This window comes from Scardinius erythrophthalmus (genome assembly GCF_964197995.2).
Source record: "Scardinius erythrophthalmus genome assembly, chromosome: 18".
Classification (NCBI taxonomy): Eukaryota; Metazoa; Chordata; class Actinopteri; order Cypriniformes; family Leuciscidae; genus Scardinius; species Scardinius erythrophthalmus.
The window spans coordinates 3,229,057-3,252,074 of NC_138238.1; the positions used below are offsets into that span (position 1 = coordinate 3,229,057).

The 23,018-nt window shown below is 41.9% G+C and overlaps 1 protein-coding gene across 1 annotated transcript in view; it reads left to right on the plus strand.

Moving 5' to 3' along the window:
- Positions 1-23,018, plus strand: part of LOC308706835 (uncharacterized protein) — a gene marked incomplete at its 5' end in the record, with an annotated part of 98,428 nt that overhangs the window by 69,898 nt on the left and 5,512 nt on the right. Inside the window, 8 exons of the mRNA XM_081392701.1 lie at positions 366-432; positions 551-574; positions 6,768-7,139; positions 7,232-7,306; positions 8,372-8,743; positions 8,821-8,904; positions 9,226-9,321; positions 9,548-10,948. Of these exons, the coding sequence (XP_081248827.1) occupies positions 366-432; positions 551-574; positions 6,768-7,139; positions 7,232-7,306; positions 8,372-8,743; positions 8,821-8,904; positions 9,226-9,321; positions 9,548-10,948 (2,491 nt within the window). The remainder of the gene's footprint in view (positions 1-365; positions 433-550; positions 575-6,767; positions 7,140-7,231; positions 7,307-8,371; positions 8,744-8,820; positions 8,905-9,225; positions 9,322-9,547; positions 10,949-23,018) is intronic.

Consider the following 23,018-nt stretch of genomic DNA (forward strand, 5'->3'; position numbering starts at 1 on the left):
TGTATTCTGCAACTGGATTAACTAAGCGTCGCTGTGTTTTGAAATTTGTGAAGCAACATTTTTGTATCAGGTAATGTCACTTAGTTCATTTTATCACTTTGAGCTCTAATTACTCTTTCAGTAATCTGCTTTTGGTAAATCTGAATTATATATATTTTTTTAAATATATGTTTTGGTCACACTTTACAATAATTAGTTAAAATTAGTCAATGTGCTAACTAACACAATGTAACAATGAACAATATAATTTGACACCATAATAATATAAAAAACAATTTTTTTTATTAAAAATGTGTTGACAACACTACATGTAATACAATAAATATAGAAACACATATTTCAAATGTTTATGTCCATGTGTGCAGGTGCAGGAGGTGTCGTTTATTACAATGAGTTTTCTATTCTCATTGTGTGTTTCAGTATTGCTGTTTGGTGAGTGTTTTTAACATCTTTGAAGTTTTAAGACAGTATATTCAAATAAGTGAACTGACTGTATCTTCTTTCAAAATGAAACTATTGTTCTTACATTTTTTATTTGTTTGTTTTAAAGGTAAAATAATTGATGGACAATCAGGTAATTCTTTCCATTCATCTTCTTATAATAACACTACACTTATAGTTCATCTTCACCAGTTTTAATACTGATCACCCTTTCTAATAGCTTTCTATTAGACAAACAGAGCATGTGAAAAAAAAAATCTTGAATAAGGACATTTTGCATAAAAAAAAATATTGGCTATAGTAAGAGTCTGATTGGATCTCTGTATTAATAGTTTTAAAGAGCAAGGACCTTATGTCCATTTCACACATACTCTGTGTTGCGGTGCATATGCGGTGCAGGAGCAGCACGCGCAATAATGCTTTCACATATGATGCGTTTGCAGTGAATAACTGATCCACGGCTGTACCACAAACACATACTCACTATTTGTATTTCAAATCCAGAAGTTATCAGAAACTTTTATTTAAAAAAAGTTTTTTTGTCAGCATTGCGATTCTCTTTGTACACACACTCTTTAATAGACATATTTACGTTTAAAAACAATTTAAACAACGTATTATTCAATGCATTACTTCGATATAATTATATATTAAGTTGCTCAAGCAAGTGGTAAAATCGCATGTATTTTAAATGAAAACAAAATTGACAAAAACAGCAGGCTCATATACCTTTAAATCTTTATACAATAAATCTTCCATGTCACAAAGAACTTGTTTTTCCACCTCTACGAATGAGACGAGTGTTGTTCATTATGTTGCCTTGCTGAAGTAAATTGTAGTTTTCCTTGATTTACCCCCGTCTTGAAGTAAAACGATGACTGTGAAAAATAGTAGTATTTTAAATGCATTTATGATGAAATTACTACATTTTCATGACAATCTGTGTTCATTTTGACCTCGAAACAAACTGTCAGCAGAAATAGACTCGGTGCGGAAACGGAGTATGTGTGAAATGGGCTTTAGTCTGGAGAAATGTAAAGTCAAGTCAAGTCAAGTCAAGTTTATTTATATAGCGCTTTTCACAACACAGGTTGTATCAAAGCAGCTTCACAGTAATAAATTAGAACAATACATCAATGTTTGTTTCTAGTGGAACGTCTACGTTCGGTAATGCTGATCAATAGTATCGTTGATTGATTAATTCAATTAAATATCCCCAAATATCCCCAACTGAGCAAGCCAAAGGCAACAGTGGCAAGGAACCGAAAAACTCCATCAGGTGACCTAATGGAGAAAAAAAAAACCTTGGGAGAACCCGGGCTCAGTCGGGGGCCAGTTCTCCTCTGGCGTTTATGAACTAGAGGTCGGATTTAACTGTAGGATTAAAAGTATTATATGAATGCCTGGCTGAAGAGATGCGTCTTTAATCTAGTTTTAAACTGGGAGAGTGAGTCTGAGCAACGAACAGTATCCGGAAGACTATTCCAGAGTTTTGGTGCTAAATGTGAAAATGCTCTCCCTCCTTTGGTGGATCTGGATATCCTAGGTATGACCAAAAGCCTCGAATTTAGTGATCTTAAAGAGCGCGATGGATTATAGGGCGATAGAAGATCGGTTAAATAGACTGGAGCTAAGCCGTTTAGGGCTTTATAAGTCAGTAGCAATACCTTGTAATTAATACGGGACTTTATAGGTAACCAATGTAGGGATGATAAAATCGGAGTTATATGATCATATTTTCTTGATCTAGTTAGAACTCTAGCGGCGGCATTTTGGACTAACTGTAGCTTGTTTATTAAGGATGCAGGACAACCGGCTAATAACGCATTACAGTAATCTAGTCTCGAGGTCATGAATGCATGAACTAACTTTTCTGCGTCAGAAACTGATAGCATATTACGTAGCTTAGCAATGTTTCTAAGGTGGAAAAAGGCTGTTCTTGTAACATATGAAATATGATTTTCAAAAGACAGGTTGCAGTCTAATATAACACCCAGGTCTTTTACTGTAGAGGATGAAGTAACAGGACATCCTACTATGTTAAAGTTGTATTGTGAGAGGTTTTGTGGGTGGTTTTTTGAACCGATAAGTAGTACCTCTGTCTTGTCTGGATTTAATAAAAGAAAATTATGCGTCATCCAATCTTTTATATCTTTAACACACTCTGTCAATTTGGATAATTTAGCGTTTTCATCTGGCCGTGATGAAATATAGATTTGAGTGTCATCAGCATAACAATGGAAACTAATTCCATGTTTCCTTATAATATTTCCAAGTGGCAGCATATATATTGAGAATAATAGAGGGCCTAACACAGATCCCTGCGGCACTCCATAGTTTACTGGAGTTATGATAGATTTTTCTCCATTTAAATAAACAAAATGGTAGCGGTCAGATAAATACGATCTAAACCAGCTTAATGCTTGTCCTTGAACACCAGTATAATTTTGTAGTCGATCTAAGAGTATTGTATGATCTATAGTATCGAACGCAGCACTAAGATCAAGTAAAACTAATATTGAGATACAGCCTTGGTCAGAAGCTAAAAGTAAATCATTTGTGATTTTAACGAGCGCAGTTTCAGTGCTATGATGCGGCCTGAATCCAGACTGAAACTTTTCATAGGTGTCATTTTCTTGTAAGAAAGAGCCCAGTTGAGCGGACACAACTTTTTCTAGTATTTTAGACATAAAAGGTAGATTTGAAATGGGTCTATAATTTACTAGATTATTCGGATCTAATTGTGGTTTCTTAATGAGAGGTTTTATAACTGCCAATTTAAATGTTCTTGGAACATGACCTAAAGATAAAGACGAGTTAATAATATTGAGGAGAGGCTCTTCCACTACAGGTAACACTTCTTTCAATAGTTTAGTTGGTATGGGATCTAATAAACATGTTGTTGTTTTAGAGGAAATGATAAATTTATTTAACTCTTTTTGTTCTATAGTTGAAAAGCACTGTAATTGTTCTTGCGGCGTGATAATTGAGGCTGAATTATAAGGCGCGATTGAGGATTGAACGTTTACAATTGTGGTTCTGATGTTTTCTATTTTCTCAGTGAAGAACTTCATGAAATCATTACTACTAAACTGTAATGGAATACTTTGTTCAGGAGACATCTGTTTATTTGTTAGTCTCGCCACGGTGTTAAATAAGAACTTAGGATTGTTATGGTTGTTTTCTATTAGTTTGCGTAGATGCTCAGCCCTGGCCGCTTTTAGGGCCTTTTTATAACGTGACATACTGTCTTTCCATGCGATTCTAAAGACCTCTAAGTTGGTTTGTTTCCATTTACGCTCTAAATTACGGGTTTCTCTCTTTAGAACACGCGTAGTACTGTTGTACCATGGTGCTTTACTTTTCTCTCTGACCTTTTTTAATCTAATGGGCGCAACAATATCCAATGATCCAGAGAGAATGGTGCTCATAGTGCTAGTTAATTCCTCAAGTTCATCTGTTTGTTTGGGTTCACTGAGCAGCTGAGACAGATCCGATAAGCTGTTTGAAAAATTATCTATGGTGGATGGAAGGATTGTTCTGCCTAATCGATAACGCGGCGCAGCATGATATATTACAGGAGTACGTAATATGCAAGTTACCATGTAATGGTCAGTGACATCGTCACTTTGTGGAATGATATCTATATCGGTTGGATCGGTTCCATGTGATATAATTAAATCGAGTGTATGATTAAATCGATGAGTCGGTCCGGTAATGTTTTGCTTGACCCCAAAGGAGTTTAATAAATCAGTAAACGCAGCCCCTAACGCATCATTTTGATTATCTACATGGATATTAAAGTCTCCAACAATTAATGCTTTATCGAAGTTAACTAATAGGTCTGAGAGAAAATCTGCAAACTCTTTTAGGAAATCAGCGTAAGGCCCAGGCGGTCTATATACGGTAGCCAAGGCTAGAGATAATAGGGATGTTTTTCTATCATCTAAGAGCGTAACATTTAGTACAAGTACTTCAAATGAAATAAACTTATAACCCGTTTTCTGAGTAACATTGAGAAAATCTCTATAGATTGTTGCAACACCGCCGCCACGACCATTCAGACGGGGCTCGTGCTTATAGGAGTATCCTGATGGAGTAGACTCATTTAAACCGAAATAATCATTTGGTTTAAGCCAGGTTTCAGTAAGGCAAAGTACATCGAAGCTATTATCTGTGACTATTTCATTTACAATAACTGCCTTAGGTGTGAGTGATCTAATGTTTAAAAGACCTAGCTTTAAAAATTGTTTTTGATTACCAATAGCAACATTTTCTGGTTTAATAACAATTAGATTTTTTCTAGATCCTGCAGTAGATTTATGATTTGATCTCACTAAACGAGGAATAGACACAGTTTCTATGCAATGTTCTACACTAGTATTTATATCAGTTAAATTGGTGCAGCAGAGACTATGATTTGGACTTTTGTTTACTAGTCAAAAGGTATTTAACATTTTGGAGATGTTATCTGACAGAAGATCCGATCCGAATCTGTTTGGGTGTAAGCCATCAGCACGGTAAAGCCTAGGACGCTCCCAAAACAGATTCCAATTATTTACAAAGAGAAGTTTCTGCTCATTGCACCATGACATTAACCATTCATTAAGCGCAAATAATCTACTAAACTTTTCATGACCTAGTCGGTACGTGGGAAGCGGTCCTGACACAATAATCGTTATATCAGGCGATGTGCTGCGTACCGTATCGATCAGATTCCTGAAGTCTTTCTTCAAAACTTCCGTCTGGCGCAGTCTGATGTCGGCCCCTCCCGCGTGCAGGACAACGGTTCCGACGCGCTTGTTCAGAATCTCGGGAACGTGAGCAGCGACTTCGGAAACACGAGCACCAGGAAAGCAGTGACTATGCACCTTACTTTTATTTAACGTAACGTGTACGTGTCGAACGATGGAATCGCCGATGATCACAGCATCGCGTTCTGTTTCGCGAAGAGGGGAGAAGCGGTTTTGTGTGGATATCTCGAAAACCGGGAGGGTCGGAGAGAGTTTTCTTGGTCTAGACCTGACTCGCGACTTCCGCTGCGGAAAAATCCAGGCTTCGTGATGGCATGTTGGAGCCGGAGTGAACGAGACCATGGCTGATCGCGACCTCGACGTTCGGGACCGATGTTGAGGAACGCACGGAGTAGACGAGGTCGGAGTCAGCGGGTTAGTAACATTAATCTCTGATTTGTGTGCCTCGGCGCGCGATGTTTCGAGAGCCAAACGCCGGTCTATCAGCTCGGCTTTTCTTACTAAAAGGTCGTGGATCTGTTTCTCAACAGCTTCCAGCTCAGACTGCACCGCGTGCAGCTCAAATGTGTCCTCACCTGCACCAAAAGGTAGACTACTTACATTTGATATATTCGCCATTTTAACAGATGGACAGTAAGTTAAGTTAGCAACGACGCTACCAGTGGTGCTATCAATATTAATACTAATTTATGGCTTAAGTCTTGGATATAATCCGTCTTTTCAGTGGTACGGGTGTAGAGTAGACGCACGATAGGTGAAAAATGTTTGTTTGTAACTTAAATGAGTGCGGAGAAGACGCGTTCAGCCGTGATCCACGGACGTAACCTATAAGAGTATCCAGCGTTGGATCACAAGGCTTGAGACGTGTCTGCTCAACAATCCGCGTTATAACTATGAGGTGAGGAAAAGTAGAAAATGTTCGTTGTAAGTGAGTTTAAAGAGAAATCAAGAATTATAAATCAATCGATGGAGCTCCAAAGACAACAACGCGCTCAGACGCGACGCATGTGCATTAGTAAAAACGATTGAGAAAAAACTATAAATGGAATCAGAAGTTCTCCACTACTTAGTTTATTGAAAAGTGCAACCATTTAAGCCTCAGATAAATGCACGGATCGTGAAAATAAATGTGCTGTGTTGCAATTTGCCCTAAAACAATGGCCTAAAATTATGTACTGTTTGTCATAATAAAGAACATATTTTTTTAGCATGTCACAACTCGGTGTACACATCTAAAGGGATGTACACTGCGTCATGGAATTTCATCTTGAAAACCACATAGTGTAGGCGTGTGCATCATGTCACCACAAACAGACCTGTCAATTATTCTGTAACAGATGACATCATGAGATACACATTCCACATTTCAATACTTTAAAACATTAGGCAACCAACACGTTAAAATACTTATCAATACTTAAATGTTAGGCTGTTTATATCCCCTTTGTCACAGCTAAAAGAAAAGAGATGCTGATTCTTAATCTAATTTTAAATAGTACATGTGATGGTATGTAGCATTGAAATATGAATTTACAAATATTTACAAACATTATTTTAATGTTTCCATGACAGCGGACCCCTGCGACAACTACAAAGTTCTGGATGATTCATGGAGAGCCACCAACAATCACTATCCCTCTCAAATAATGTGTGACTGTGAGGTCAGCTGGAACGGCTGGTACCGACTCTTTTTTGATGGTCAGAGCGTTCAGATGCCAGACACATGTGTTAATGAGTATAGTTGTGGCACTCATGCTCCACTGTGGCTGAACAGAGGACATCCAAGAGTTGAGGATGGAGTGGTCACTCGAGATGTCTGTGGTCACTATGACAATGACTGCTGCGCTTTTCTGTCCAATCCCATTAAAGTCAAAGCCTGTCCAGGAGATTATTATGTCTATGAGTTTGTGAAACCATCTTTCTGCAATTTGGCATACTGTGCAGGTACATTACATTTTTTTTTTTTTTTTTTTACATAATTAAGTCATAATTGCATTTTTGTTGATTTAATTTTGATCTTTTTTTACTTTTCTCAGATGTAAGGAACATCAACATCACCTATACCTTCTCAACCTCAGCTATAGAAATGACATCCGTGGCTATTACGACTGGTAATGTTATGTTTTTGAAATGTTTCTGAAGTATTTTTGTTCAGATTAGCAAACCTATGCAGTCAGACCAGATCCAAGTTTTTGACTACATGTAAAGTGTGTGTGTGTGATGTGCAGCTGTGATTTTGATTCAAGTCTGCATAATTACTGTTATAGAGTTGTTTGCAGAATATAAGTGCAGATGCATAGTTTTCAATCACAAAAGTAAAATAGGGTCTGGGGAAATGAATTGGAGCAATGTAGAAATATTCCAAAAATGTGCTTGACATTTAAAATCCTAAAATCACAAATTCAAACTAATTGATTTCTTAAGTATTCATCACCTTTAATGTGAGAAATAGTAAATAGTACGGATTAAAGAACACTTGTGCGTAGCCGGGAATTTCAATTGATTGTAGCTGGTGAGTCAGTAATTTGGCATAATTTACATCATGAAGAAAAAATCAACTTTTAGTAGCTTTCCAAGGCATGGATACAAGAATGTTTCCAAATCACTGGAATCCTTTAGTATACAGTTTAATCAATAATTAAAAAACAATAATTAATTTAGTTTTCCATCAAGACAATGACCCTACATGTCAAGCCAATGGCTGAAAAACAACAATAATTATGTCATTGAGTGACCAAGTCAGAGTTCAGATCTCAATCAATTTGCAGTATGGGTGGCCTTGGAAAATGTCTGTCAAATCCCAATCTCCATGCATGCAATCTGACAGACCTTGAATGGTTCTGCAAAGAGGGAAAATTACTGTTGCCAGATGTGAAAAGCTGATAGAGACTCAAGACTGTAATGTTGTTAAAGGCGCATCTACTAAATATTGACGTAAATGGAATGAGAGCAGGTCAATTATTTGTGTTTAATACTTGCCATACATTTGTGAAATGTATACAATTATACTAGTAAAATATTTAAATAAATAAATAAATTTGTAGTTCAGTATTGGAAAATAATTTAAAAAAGTAACATTTCGAAGAGGATGAAGAGTTTTGATTCTAGGATTTCAATATTAGGGGGAATTTATTTACAAAGTATTTACAAACATTATTTTAATGTTTCAATAACAGCGGACCCCTGCAACAACTACAATGATCTGAATGATTCATGGAGAGCCACCAACAATCAATATCCCTCTGAAATAATGTGTGACTGTGAGGTCAGCTGGAACGGCTGGTACCGACTCTTTTTTGATGGTCAGAGCGTTCAGATGCCAGACACATGTGTTGATCAGGACAGTTGTGGCACTCATGCTCCACTGTGGCTGAAAGGAGGACATCCAACAGTTGAGGATGGAGTGGTCACTCGAGATGTCTGCGGTCACTGGAGCAATAACTGCTGCTACTTCCAATCCAATCCCATTAAAGTCAAAGCCTGCCCTGGCAATTATTATGTTTATGAGTTTGTGAAACCAGATTTCTGCTCTTTGGCTTACTGTGCAGGTAAATACATTTACATCTTCCCTTGTTTACACAAGTTATGAAGCTTTGTTGATTTACAGTGCATCAATATTTTTCAGATGTAAGGAACACAAACACTACCTATACTACTGTCACTCCGGAGACAATGTTAACCACAGAAACCATGATGGACATTACAATTGGTAATGAAATGTGCTAATTTTCCATCTGCAGGATTTATTACATGACAAGATCCATCTTAAGCATTTGTGTCTGCATATAAAGAAGTTAAAAAATAAAAAAGTAAAATGTGCAGTTAGAGGTCTCTTGACTTCTGTTTATGACTTCTGTTTATGATTTGCTATTCGTAAGCAAATAATGTGTGTGTGTGTGTGTGTGTGTGTGTGTGTGTGTGTGTGTGTGTGTGTGTGTGTGTGTGTGTGTGTGTGTTTGTCTTAGTGTCTGAGTAATTGTATGTTGTTTTAATATTATCAGTTGTATAAAATTTGTATTTTATCCCCCAGATATTGGGCACAATACCACTTTCTATACTACTATCATAATGGAGACGACTTCAACCATAACAACTACATTTATAGATACTACAACAATGGACACTGGTAATTTAATGTACTATGTGAAAATTATGTTTTTTGTTTTAAATGACCAGATCAGATCTGTAATGAGTTGCATGTATATAAGTTAGACAGTTTGTGAAGCACGGAATTCCCAAATATGATACTCCATTTTTTTTGTGAAATAACAGATGAAATTATGAATACATTAAAATGTATTTAAAACATTTTTCAGTTTAAATTTATACATATTATTTACTACCCCTTATAGAAAAAGTGGATACAACACTGACAATGGAAACCATACAAACAGAAAGTAAGGCTATGGAGACTACAACTCCAGAAAGTACCACGTCAACAGAGGGTATCACAAGCGAGACTAAAACAGCCGAAACCACAATAGCAGAAAGCACCACAAATGTCGGTATCACGGGAACAGAAAGTTCCACAAGCCAGACCACAACAGCAGAAAGCACTACAACAACAGAAAGTATGACCACAGGCACAACAACTCCTGAAAATATCAAAACTGAGACCACAACAACAGAAAGCACCACAGAAATTACAACCACAGGCACAACATTTCCGGAAAGTACAACTGCCGAGACCACAACAGCAGAGAGCACCACAACAGCGGAAAGCACCACCCGTGAGAACACAACTGTAGGTACTACTGCAACAGAAAGTACCACAGCAACAGAAAGTACTACTAGCGAGACCACAACAGCAGAGAGTACAACCACAGCCATAACAAATCCTGAAAGTACCACAACTGAGACCACAAAAGTAGAAAGCACCACACCTGAGACTACAAATGTAGTGACTACTACAACAACAGAAAGCACTAACACAGAAAGTGTGACTACAGGCACAACAACTCCTGAAAGTACCACAACTGGGACCACAACACCGGATATTACAACAACAGAAAGTACAACCACAGCCACAACAACTCCTGAAAGTACCACAACTGAGACCACAACAGTGGAGGCTACTACAGCAACAGAAAGCACTACAACAGAAAGTACGACTACAGGCACAACAACTCCTGAAAGTACCACACCTGAGACCACAACTGTAGTGGCTACTACAACAACAGAAAGTACGACTACAGGCACAACAACTCCTGAAAGTACCACAACTGAGACCCCAACAGTAGAAAGCACCACACCTGAGACCACAGCTGTAGTGGCTACTACAACAACAGAAAGTACTACAACAGAAAGTTTGACTACAGGCACAACAACTCCTGAAAGTATCACAACTGAGACCACAACAGTAGAAAGCACCACACCTGAGACCAGAGCTGTGGTGGCTACTACAAGAACAGAAAGTACTACAACAGAAAGTACGACTACAGGCACAACAACTCCTGATAGTACCACACCTGAGACCACAGCTGTAGTGGCAACTACAACAACAGAAAGCACTTCAACAGAAAGTATGACTACAGGCACAACAACTCCTGAAAGTACCACAACTGAGACCACAACAGTAGAAAGCACCACACCTGAGACCACAACTGTGGTGGCTACTACAACAAAAGAAAGTACTACAACAGAAAGTACGACTACAGGCACAACAACTCCTGAAAGTACCACAACTGAGACCACAACAGTAGAAAGCACCACACCTGAGACCACAACTGTAGTAGCTACTACAACAACAGAAAGTACTACAACAGAAAGTTTGACTACAGGAACAACAACTCCTGAAAGTACCACAACTGAGACCACAACAGTAGAAACCACCACACCTGAGACCACAACACCAGGCATCACAACAACAGAAAGTACAACCACAGCCACAACAACTCCTGAAAGTACCACAACTGAGACCACAACTTTAGTGGCTACTACAACAACAGAAAGCACCACAGAAACAGAAAGTACAACAACAGAAAGCACAACTACAGGCACAACAACTCCTGAAAGTACCACATCTGAGACCACAACAATAGAAAGCACCACACCTGAGACCACAACTGTGGTGGATACTACAACAACAGAAAGTACTACAACAGTAAGTACGTATACAGGCACAACAACTCCTGAAAGCACCACACCTGAGACCACAACTGTAGTGGCTACTACAACAACAGAAAGTACGACTACAGGCACAACAACTCCTGAAAGTACCACAACTGAGACCACAACAGTAGAAAGCACCACACTTGAGACCACAGCTGTAGTGGCTACTACAACAACAGAAAGTACTACAACAGAAAGTACGACTACAGGCACAACAACTCCTGATAGTACCACAACTGAGACCACAACAGTAGAAAGCACCACACCTGAGACTACAACTGTAGTGGCTACTACAACAACAGAAAGTACTACAACAGAAAGTTTGACTACAAGCACAACAACTCCTGAAAGTACCACAACTGAGACCACAACAGTAGAAAGCACCACACCTGAGACCAGAGCTGTGGTGGCTACTACAAGAACAGAAAGTAGTACAACAGAAAGTACAACTACAGGCACAACAACTCCTGAAAGCACCACACCTGAGACCACAACTGTAGTGGCAACTGCAACAACAGAAAGCACTACAACAGAAAGTACGACTACAGGCACAACAACTCCTGAAAGTACCACAACTGAGACCACAACAGTAGAAAGCACCACACCTGAGACCACAACAGTAGAAAGCACCACACCTGAGACCACAACTGTGGTGGCTACTACAACAACAGAAAGTACTACAACAGAAAGTACGACTACAGGCACAACAACTCCTGAAAGTACCACAACTGAGACCACAACAGTAGAAAGCACCACACCTGAGACCACAACAGTAGAAAGCACCACACCTGAGACCACAACTGTGGTGGCTACTACAACAACAGAAAGCACTACAACAGAAAGTACGACTACAGGCACAACAACTCCTGAAAGTACCACAACTGAGACCACAACACCGGAAATCACAACAACAGAAAGTACAACCACAGCCACAACAACTCCTGAAAGTACAACAACTGAGACCACAACTGTAGTGGCTACTACAACAACAGAAAGCACCACAGCAACAGAAAGTACAACAACAGAAAGCACAACTACAGGCACAACAACTCCTGAAAGTACCACATCTGAGACCACAACAGTAGAAAGCACCACACCTGAGACCACAACTGTGGTGGATACTACAACAACAGAAAGTACTACAACAGAAAGTACGACTACAGGCACAACAACTCCTGAAAGCACCACACCTGAGACCACAACTGTAGTGGCTACTACAACAACAGAAAGTACGACTACAGGCACAACAACTCTTGAAAGTACCACTACTGAGACCACAACAGTAGGAAGCACCACACCTGAGACCACAGTTGTGGTGGCTACTACAACAAAAGAAAGTACTACAACAGAAAGTTTGACTACAGGCACAACAGCTCCTGAAAGCACCACACCTGAGACCACAACTGTAGTGGCAACTACAACAACAGAAAGCACTACAACAGATAGTACGACTACAGGCACAACAACTCCTGAAAGTACCACAACTGAGACCACAACAGTAGAAAGCACCACACCTGAGACCACAACTGTAGTGGCTACTACAACAACAGAAAGCACCATAGCAACAGAAAGTACTACAACAGAAAGTACAACCACAGCCACAACAACTCCTGAAAGTACCACAACTGAGACCACAACTCCGGGCATCACAACAACAGAAAGTACGACTACAGGCACAACAATTTCTGAAAGCACCACACCTGAGACCACAACTGTAGTGGCAACTACAACAACAGAAAGCACTACAACAGAAAGTACGACTACAGGCACAACAACTCATGAAAGCACCACACCTGAGACCACAACTGTAGTGGCAACTACAACAACAGAAAGCACTACAACAGAAAGTACGACTACAGGCACAACAACACCTGAAAGTACCACAACTGAGACCACGACAGTAGAAAGCACCACACCTGAGACCACAACTGTAGTGGCTACTACAACAACAGAAAGTACTACAACAGAAAGTTTGTCTACAGGCACAACAACTCCTGAAAGTACCACAACTGAGACCACAACAGTAGAAAGCACCACACCTGAGACCACAACTATGGTGGCTACTACAACAACAGAAAGCACTACAACAGAAAGTACGACTACAAGCACAACAACTCCTGAAAGTACCACAACTGAGACCACAACACCGGACATCACAACAACAGAAAGTACAACCACAGCCACAACAACTCCTGAAAGTACCACATCTGAGACCACAACAGTAGAAAGCACCACACCTGAGACCACAACTGTGGTGGATACTACAACAACAGAAAGTACTACAACAGAAAGTACGACTACAGGCACAACAACTCCTGAAAGCACCACACCTGAGACCACAACTGTAGTGGCTACTACAACAACAGAAGGTATGACTACAGGCACAAGAACTCCTGAAAGTACCACAACTGAGACCACAACACCGGACATCACAACAACAGAAAGTACAACCACAGCCACAACAACTCCAGAAAGTACAACAACTGAGACCACAACTGTAGTGGCTACTACAACAACAGAAAGCACCACAGCAACAGAAAGTACAACAACAGAAAGCACAACTACAGGCACAACAACTCCTGAAAGTACCACATCTGAGACCACAACAGTAGAAAGCACCACACCTGAGACCACAACTGTAGTGGCTACTACAACAACAGAAAGTACTACAACAGAAAGTTTGAGTACAGGCACAACAACTCCTGAAAGTACCACAACTGATACCACAACAGTAGAAAGCACCACACCTGAGACCACAGCTGTGGTGGCTACTACAACAACAGAAAGTACTACAACAGAAAGTACGACTACAGGCACAACAACTCCTGAAAGCACCACACCTGAGACCACAACTGTAGTGGCAACTACAACAACAGAAAGCACCACAGCAACAGAAAGTACAACAACAGAAAGCACAACTACAGGCACAATAACTCATGAAAGTACCACATCTGAGACCACAACAGTAGAAAGCACCACACCTGAGACCACAATTGTAGTGGCTACTACAACAACAGAAAGTACTACAAAAGAAAGTACGACTACAGGCACAACAACTCCTGAAAGTACCACAACTGAGACAAAAACAGTAGAAAGCACCACACCTGAGACCACAACTGTGCTGGCTACTACAACAACAACAGAAAGTACTACAACAGAAAGTACGACTACAGGCACAACAACTCCTGAAAGTACCACAACTGAGACCACAACAGTAGAAAGCACCACACCTGAGACCACAACTGTGGTGGCTACTACAACAACAGAAAGTACTACAACAGAAAGTACGACTACAGGCACAACAACTCCTGAAAGTACCACAACTGAGACCACAACACCAGGCATCACAACAACAGAAAGTACAACCACAGCCACAACAACTCCTGAAAGTACCACAACTGAGACCACAACAGTAGAAAGCACCACACCCGAGACCACAACTGTGGTGGCTACTGCAACAACAGAAAGCACTACAACAGAAAGTACGACTACAGGCACAACAACTCCTGAAAGTACCACAACTGAGACCACAACACCAGGCATCACAACAACAGAAAGTACAACCACAGCCACAACAACTCCTGAAAGTACCACAACTGAGACCACAACAGTAGAAAGCACCACACCCGAGACCACAACTGTGGTGGCTACTACAACAACAGAAAGCACTACAACAGAAAGTACAACCACAGCCACAACATCTCCTGAAAGTACCACAACTGAGACCACAACAGTAGAAAGCACCACACCTGAGACCACAACTGTAGTGGCTACTACAACAACAGAAAGCACCACAACAACAGAAAGTACTACAACTGAAAGCACAACCACAGCCACAACAACTCCTGAAAGTACCACAACTGAGACCACAACACCGGGCATCACGACAACAGAAAGTACAACCACAGCCACAACAACTCCTGAAAGTACCACAACTGAGACCACAACATTAGAAAGCACCACACCTGAGACCACAACTGTAGTGGCTACTACAACAACAGAAAGCACCACAGCGACAGAAAGTACTACAACAGAAAGTACAACCACAGCCACAACAACTCCTGAAAGTACCACAACTGAGACCACAACACCAGGCATCATAACAACAGAAAGTACAACCACAGCCACAACAACTCCTGAAAGTACCACAACTGAGACCACAACAGTAGAAAGCACCACACCCGAGACCACAACTGTGGTGGCTACTACAACAACAGAAAGCACTACAACAGAAAGTACGACTACAGGCACAACAACTCCTGAAAGTACCACAGCTGAGACCACAACACCGGACATCACTACAACAGAAAGTACAACCACAGCCACAACAACTCCTGAAAGTACCACAACTGAGACCACAACAGTAGAAAGCACCACACCTGAGACCACAACTGTAGTGGCTACTACAACAACAGAAAGCACCACAGCAACAGAAAGTAATACAGCTGAAAGCACAACCACAGCCACAACAACTCCTGAAAGTACCACAACTGAGACCACAACATCGGGCATCACAACAACAGAAAGTACAACCACAGCCACAACAACTCCTGAAAGTACCACAACTGAGACCACAACAGTAGAAAGCACCACACCTGAGACCACAACTGTAGTGGCAACTACAACAACAGAAAGCACTACAACAAAAAGTACGACTACAGGCACAACAATTCCTGAAAGTACCACAACTGAGACCACAACAGTAGAAAGCACCACACCTGAGACCACAACTGTGGTGGCTACTACAACAACAGAAAGTACTACAACAGAAAGTACGACTACAGGCACAACAACTCCTGAAAGTACCACAACTGAGACCACAACAATAGAAGGCACCACACCTGAGACCACAACTGTGGTGGCTACTACAACAACAGAAAGTACTACAACAGAAAGTACGACTACAGGCACAACAACTCCTGAAAGTACCACAACTGAGACCACAACAGTAGAAAGCACCACACCTGAGACCACAACTGTGGTGGCTACTACAACAACAGAAAGTACGACTACAGGCACAACAACTCCTGAAAGCACCACACCTGAGACCACAACTGTAGTGGCTACTACAACAACAGAAAGTACGACTACAGGCACAACAACTCCTGAAAGTACCACAACTGAGACCACAACACCAGGCATCACAACAACAGAAAGTACAACCACAGACACAACAACTCCTGAAAGTACCACAACTGAGACCACAACAGTAGAAAGCACCACACCTGAGACCACAACTGTGGTGGCTACTACAACAACAGAAAGCACCACAACAGAAAGTACGACTACAGGCACAACAACTCCTGAAAGTACCACAACTGAGACCACAACACCGGACATCACAACAACAGAAAGTACAACCACAGCCACAACAACTCCTGAAAGTACAACAACTGAGACCACAACTGTAGTGGCTATTACAACAACAGAAAGCACCACAGCAACAGAAAGTACTACAACAGAAAGCACAACTACAGGCACAACAACTCCTGAAAGTACCACATCTGAGACCACAACAGTAGAAAGCATCACACCTGAGACCACAACTGTGGTGGATACTACAACAATAGAAAGTACTACAACAGAAAGTACGACTACAGGCACAACAACTCATGAAAGCACCACACCTGAGACCACAACTGTAGTGGCTACTACAACAACAGAAGGTACGACTACAGGCACGACAACTCCTGAAAGTACCACAACTGAGACCACAACAGTAGAAAGCACCACACCTGAGACCACAGCTGTAGTGGCTACTACAACAACAGAAAGTACAACAACAGAAAGTACGACTACAGGCACAACAACTCCTGAAAGTACCACAACTGAGACCACAACCGTAGAAAGCACCACACCTGAGACCACAACTGTAGTGGCTACTACAACAACAGAAAGTACTACAACAGAAAGTTTGACTACAGGCACAACAACTCCTGAAAGTACCACAACTGAGACCACAACAGTAGAAAGCACCACACCTGAGACCACAGCTGTGGTGGCTACTACAACACCAGAAAGTACTACAACAGAAAGTACGACTATAGGCACAACAACTCCAGAAAGCACCACACCTAAGACCACAACTGTAGTGGCAACTACAACAACAGATAACACTACAACAGAAAGTACGACTACAGGCACAACAACTCCTGAAAGTACCACAACTGAGACCACAACAGTAGAAAGCACCACACCTGAGACCACAACTGTGCTGGCTACTACAACAACAACAGAAAGTACTACAACAGAAAGTACGACTACAGGCACAACAACTCCTGAAAGTACCACAACTGAGACCACAACAGTAGAAAGCACCACACCTGAGACCACAACTGTGGTGGCTACTACAACAACAGAAAGTACTACAACAGAAAGTACGACTACAGGCACAACAACTCCTGAAAGTACCACAACTGAGACCACAACACCAGGCATCACAACAACAGAAAGTACAACCACAGCCACAACAACTCCTGAAAGTACCACAACTGAGACCACAACAGTAGAAAGCACCACACCCGAGACCACAACTGTGGTGGCTACTACAACAACAGAAAGCACTACAACAGAAAGTACGACTACAGGCACAACAACTCCTGAAAGTACCACAACTGAGACCACAACACCAGGCATCACAACAACAGAAAGTACAACCACAGCCACAACAACTCCTGAAAGTACCACAACTGAGACCACAACAGTAGAAAGCACCACACCCGAGACCACAACTGTGGTGGCTACTACAACAACAGAAAGTACTACAACAGAAAGTACAACCACAGCCACAACATCTCCTGAAAGTACCACAACTGAGACCACAACAGTAGAAAGCACCACACCTGAGACCACAATTGTAGTGGCTACTACAACAACAGAAAGCACCACAACAACAGAAAGTACTACAACTGAAAGCACAACCACAGCCACAACAACTCCTGAAAGTACCACAACTGAGACCACAACACCGGGCATCACGACAACAGAAAGTACAACCACAGCCACAACAACTCCTGAAAGTACCACAACTGAGACCACAACAGTAGAAAGCACCACACCTGAGACCACAACTGTAGTGGCTACTACAACAACAGAAAGCACCACAGCGACAGAAAGTACTACAACAGAAAGTACAACCACAGCCACAACAACTCCTGAAAGCACCACACCTGAGACCACAACTGTAGTGGCTACTACAACAACAGAAAGTACTACAACAGAAAGTACGACTACAGGCACAACAACTCCTGAAAGTACCACAACTGAGACCACAACACCAGGCATCACAACAACAGAAAGTACAACCACAGACACAACAACTCCTGAAAGTACCACAACTGAGACCACAACAGTAGAAAGCACCACACCTGAGACCACAACTGTGGTGGCTACTACAACAACAGAAAGCACCACAACAGAAAGTACGACTACAGGCACAACAACTCCTGAAAGTACCACAACTGAGACCACAACACCGGACATCACAACAACAGAAAGTACAACCACAGCCACAACAACTCCTGAAAGTACAACAACTGAGACCACAACTGTAGTGGCTACTACAACAACAGAAAGCACCACAGCAACAGAAAGTACTACAACAGAAAGCACAACTACAGGCACAACAACTCCTGAAAGTACCACATCTGAGACAACAACAGTAGAAAGCACCACACCTGAGACCACAACTGTAGTGGCTACTACAACAACAGAAGGTACGACTACAGGCACAACAACTCCTGAAAGTACCACAACTGAGACCACAACAGTAGAAAGCACCACACCGGAGACCACAGCTGTAGTGGCTACTACAACAACTGAAAGTACAACAACAGAAAGTACGACTACAGGCACAACAACTCCTGAAAGCACCACACCTGAGACCACAACTGTAGTGGCAACTACAACAACAGAAAGCACTACAACAGAAAGTTTGACTGCAGGCACAACAACTCCTGAAAGTACCACAACTGAGACCACAACAGTAGAAAGCACCACACCTGTGACCACAACTGTAGTGGCTACTACAACAACAGAAAGTACTACAACAGAAAGTTTGACTGCAGGCACAACAACTCCTGAAAGTACCACAACTGAGACCACAACAGTAGAAAGCACCACACCTGAGACCACAGCTGTGGTGGCTACTACAACAACAGAAAGTACTACAACAGAAAGTACGACTACAGGCACAACAACTCCTGAAAGCACCACACCTGAGACCACAACTGTAGTGGCAACTACAACAACAGAAAGCACTACAACAGAAAGTACGACTACAGGCACAACAACTCCTGAAAGTACCACAACTGAGACCACAACAGTAGAAAGCACCACACCTGAGACCACAACTGTGCTGGCTACTACAACAACAACAGAAAGTACTACAACAGAAAGTACGACTACAGGCACAACAACTCCTGAAAGTACCACAACTGAGACCACAACAGTAGAAAGCACCACACCTGAGACCACAACTGTGGTGGCTACTGCAACAACAGAAAGTACTACAACAGAAAGTACGACTACAGGCACAACAACTCCTGAAAGTACCACAACTGAGACCACAACACCAGGCATCACAACAACAGAAAGTACAACCACAGCCACAACAACTCCTGAAAGTACCACAACTGAGACCACAACAGTAGAAAGCACCACACCCGAGACCACAACTGTGGTGGCTACTACAACAACAGAAAGCACTACAACAGAAAGTACGACTACAGGCACAACAACTCCTGAAAGTACCACAACTGAGACCAAAACACCAGGCATCACAACAACAGAAAGTACAACCACAGCCACAACAACTCCTGAAAGTACCACAACTGAGACCACAACAGTAGAAAGCACCACACCCGAGACCACAACTGTGGTGGCTACTACAACAACAGAAAGCACTACAACAGAAAGTACAACCACAGCCACAACATCTCCTGAAAGTACCACAACTGAGACCACAACAGTAGAAAGCACCACACCTGAGACCACAATTGTAGTGGCTACTACAACAACAGAAAGCACCACAACAACAGAAAGTACTACAACTGAAAGCACAACCACAGCCACAACAACTCCTGAAAGTACCACAACTGAGACCACAACACCGGGCATCACGACAACAGAAAGTACAACCACAGCCACAACAACTCCTGAAAGTACCACAACTGAGACCACAACAGTAGAAAGCACCACACCTGAGACCACAACTGTAGTGGCTACTACAACAACAGAAAGTACTACAACAGAAAGTACGACTACAGGAACAACAACTCCTGAAAGTACCACAACTGAGACCACAACACCAGGCATCACAACAACAGAAAGTACAACCACAGACACAACAACTCCTGAAAGTACCACAACTGAGACCACAACAGTAGAAAGCACCACACCTGAGACCACAACTGTGGTGGCTACTACAACAACAGAAAGCACCACAACAGAAAGTACGACTACAGGCACAACAACTCCTGAAAGTACCACAACTGAGACCACAACACCGGACATCACAACAACAGAAAGTACAACCACAGCCACAACAACTCCTGAAAGTACAACAACTGAGACCACAACTGTAGTGGCTACTACAACAACAGAAAGCACCACAGCAACAGAAAGTACTACAACAGAAAGCACAACTACAGGCACAACAACTCCTGAAAATACCACATCTGAGACAACAACAGTAGAAAGCATCACACCTGAGACCACAACTGTGGTGGATACTACAACAACAGAAAGTACTACAACAGAAAGTACGACTACAGGCACAACAACTCCTGAAAGCACCACACCTGAGACCACAACTGTAGTGGCTACTTCAACAACAGAAGGTACGACTACAGGCACAACAACTCCTGAAAGTACCACAACTGAGACCACAACAGTAGAAAGCACCACACCTGAGACCACAGCTGTAGTGGCTACTACAACAACAGAAAGTACAACAACAGAAAGTACGACTACAGGCACAACAACTCCTGAAAGTACCACAACTGAGACCACAACAGTAGAAAGCACCACACCTGTGACCACAACTGTAGTGGCTACTACAACAACAGAAAGTACTACAACAGAAAGTTTGACTGCAGGCACAACAACTCCTGAAAGTACCACAACTGAGACCACAACAGTAGAAAGCACCACACCTGAGACCACAGCTGTGGTGGCTACTACAACAACAGAAAGTACTACAACAGAAAGTACGACTACAGGCACAACAACTCCTGAAAGCACCACACCTGAGACCACAACTGTAGTGGCAACTACAACAACAGAAAGCACTACAACAGAAAGTACGACTACAGGCACAACAACTCCTGAAAGTACAACAACTGAGACCACAACAGTAGAAAGCACCACACCTGAGACCACAACTGTGCTGGCTACTACAACAACAACAGAAAGTACTACAACAGAAAGTACGACTACAGGCACAACAACTCCTGAAAGTACCACAACTGAGACCACAACAGTAGAAAGCACCACACCTGAGACCACAACTGTGGTGGCTACTGCAACAACAGAAAGTACTACAACAGAAAGTACGACTACAGGCACAACAACTCCTGAAAGTACCACAACTGAGACCACAACACCAGGCATCACAACAACAGAAAGTACAACCACAGCCACAACAACTCCTGAAAGTACCACAACTGAGACCACAACAGTAGAAAGCACCACACCCGAGACCACAACTGTGGTGGCTACTACAACAACAGAAAGCACTACAACAGAAAGTACGACTACAGGCACAACAACTCCTGAAAGTACCACAACTGAGACCACATCACCAGGCATCACAACAACAGAAAGTACAACCACAGCCACAACAACTCCTGAAAGTACCACAACTGAGACCACAACAGTAGAAAGCACCACACCCGAGACCACAACTGTGGTGGCTACTACAACAACAGAAAGCACTACAACAGAAAGTACAACCACAGCCACAACATCTCCTGAAAGTACCACAACTGAGACCACAACAGTAGAAAGCACCACACCTGAGACCACAATTGTAGTGGCTACTACAACAACAGAAAGCACCACAACAACAGAAAGTACTACAACTGAAAGCACAACCTCAGCCACAACAACTCCTGAAAGTACCACAACTGAGACCACAACACCGGGCATCACGACAACAGAAAGTACAACCACAGCCACAACAACTCCTGAAAGTACCACAACTGAGACCACAACAGTAGAAAGCACCACACCTGAGACCACAACTGTAGTGGCTACTACAACAACAGAAAGCACCAGAGCGACAGAAAGTACTACAACAGAAAGTACAACCACAGCCACAACAACTCCTGAAAGCACCACACCTGAGACCACAACTGTAGTGGCTACTACAACAACAGAAAGTACTACAACAGAAAGTACGACTACAGGAACAACAACTCCTGAAAGTACCACAACTGAGACCACAACACCAGGCATCACAACAACAGAAAGTACAACCACAGACACAACAACTCCTGAAAGTACCACAACTGAGACCACAACAGTAGAAAGCACCACACCTGAGACCACAACTGTGGTGGCTACTACAACAACAGAAAGCACCACAACAGAAAGTACGACTACAGGCACAACAACTCCTAAAAGTACCACAACTGAGACCACAACACCGGACATCACAACAACAGAAAGTACAACCACAGCCACAACAACTCCTGAAAGTACAACAACTGA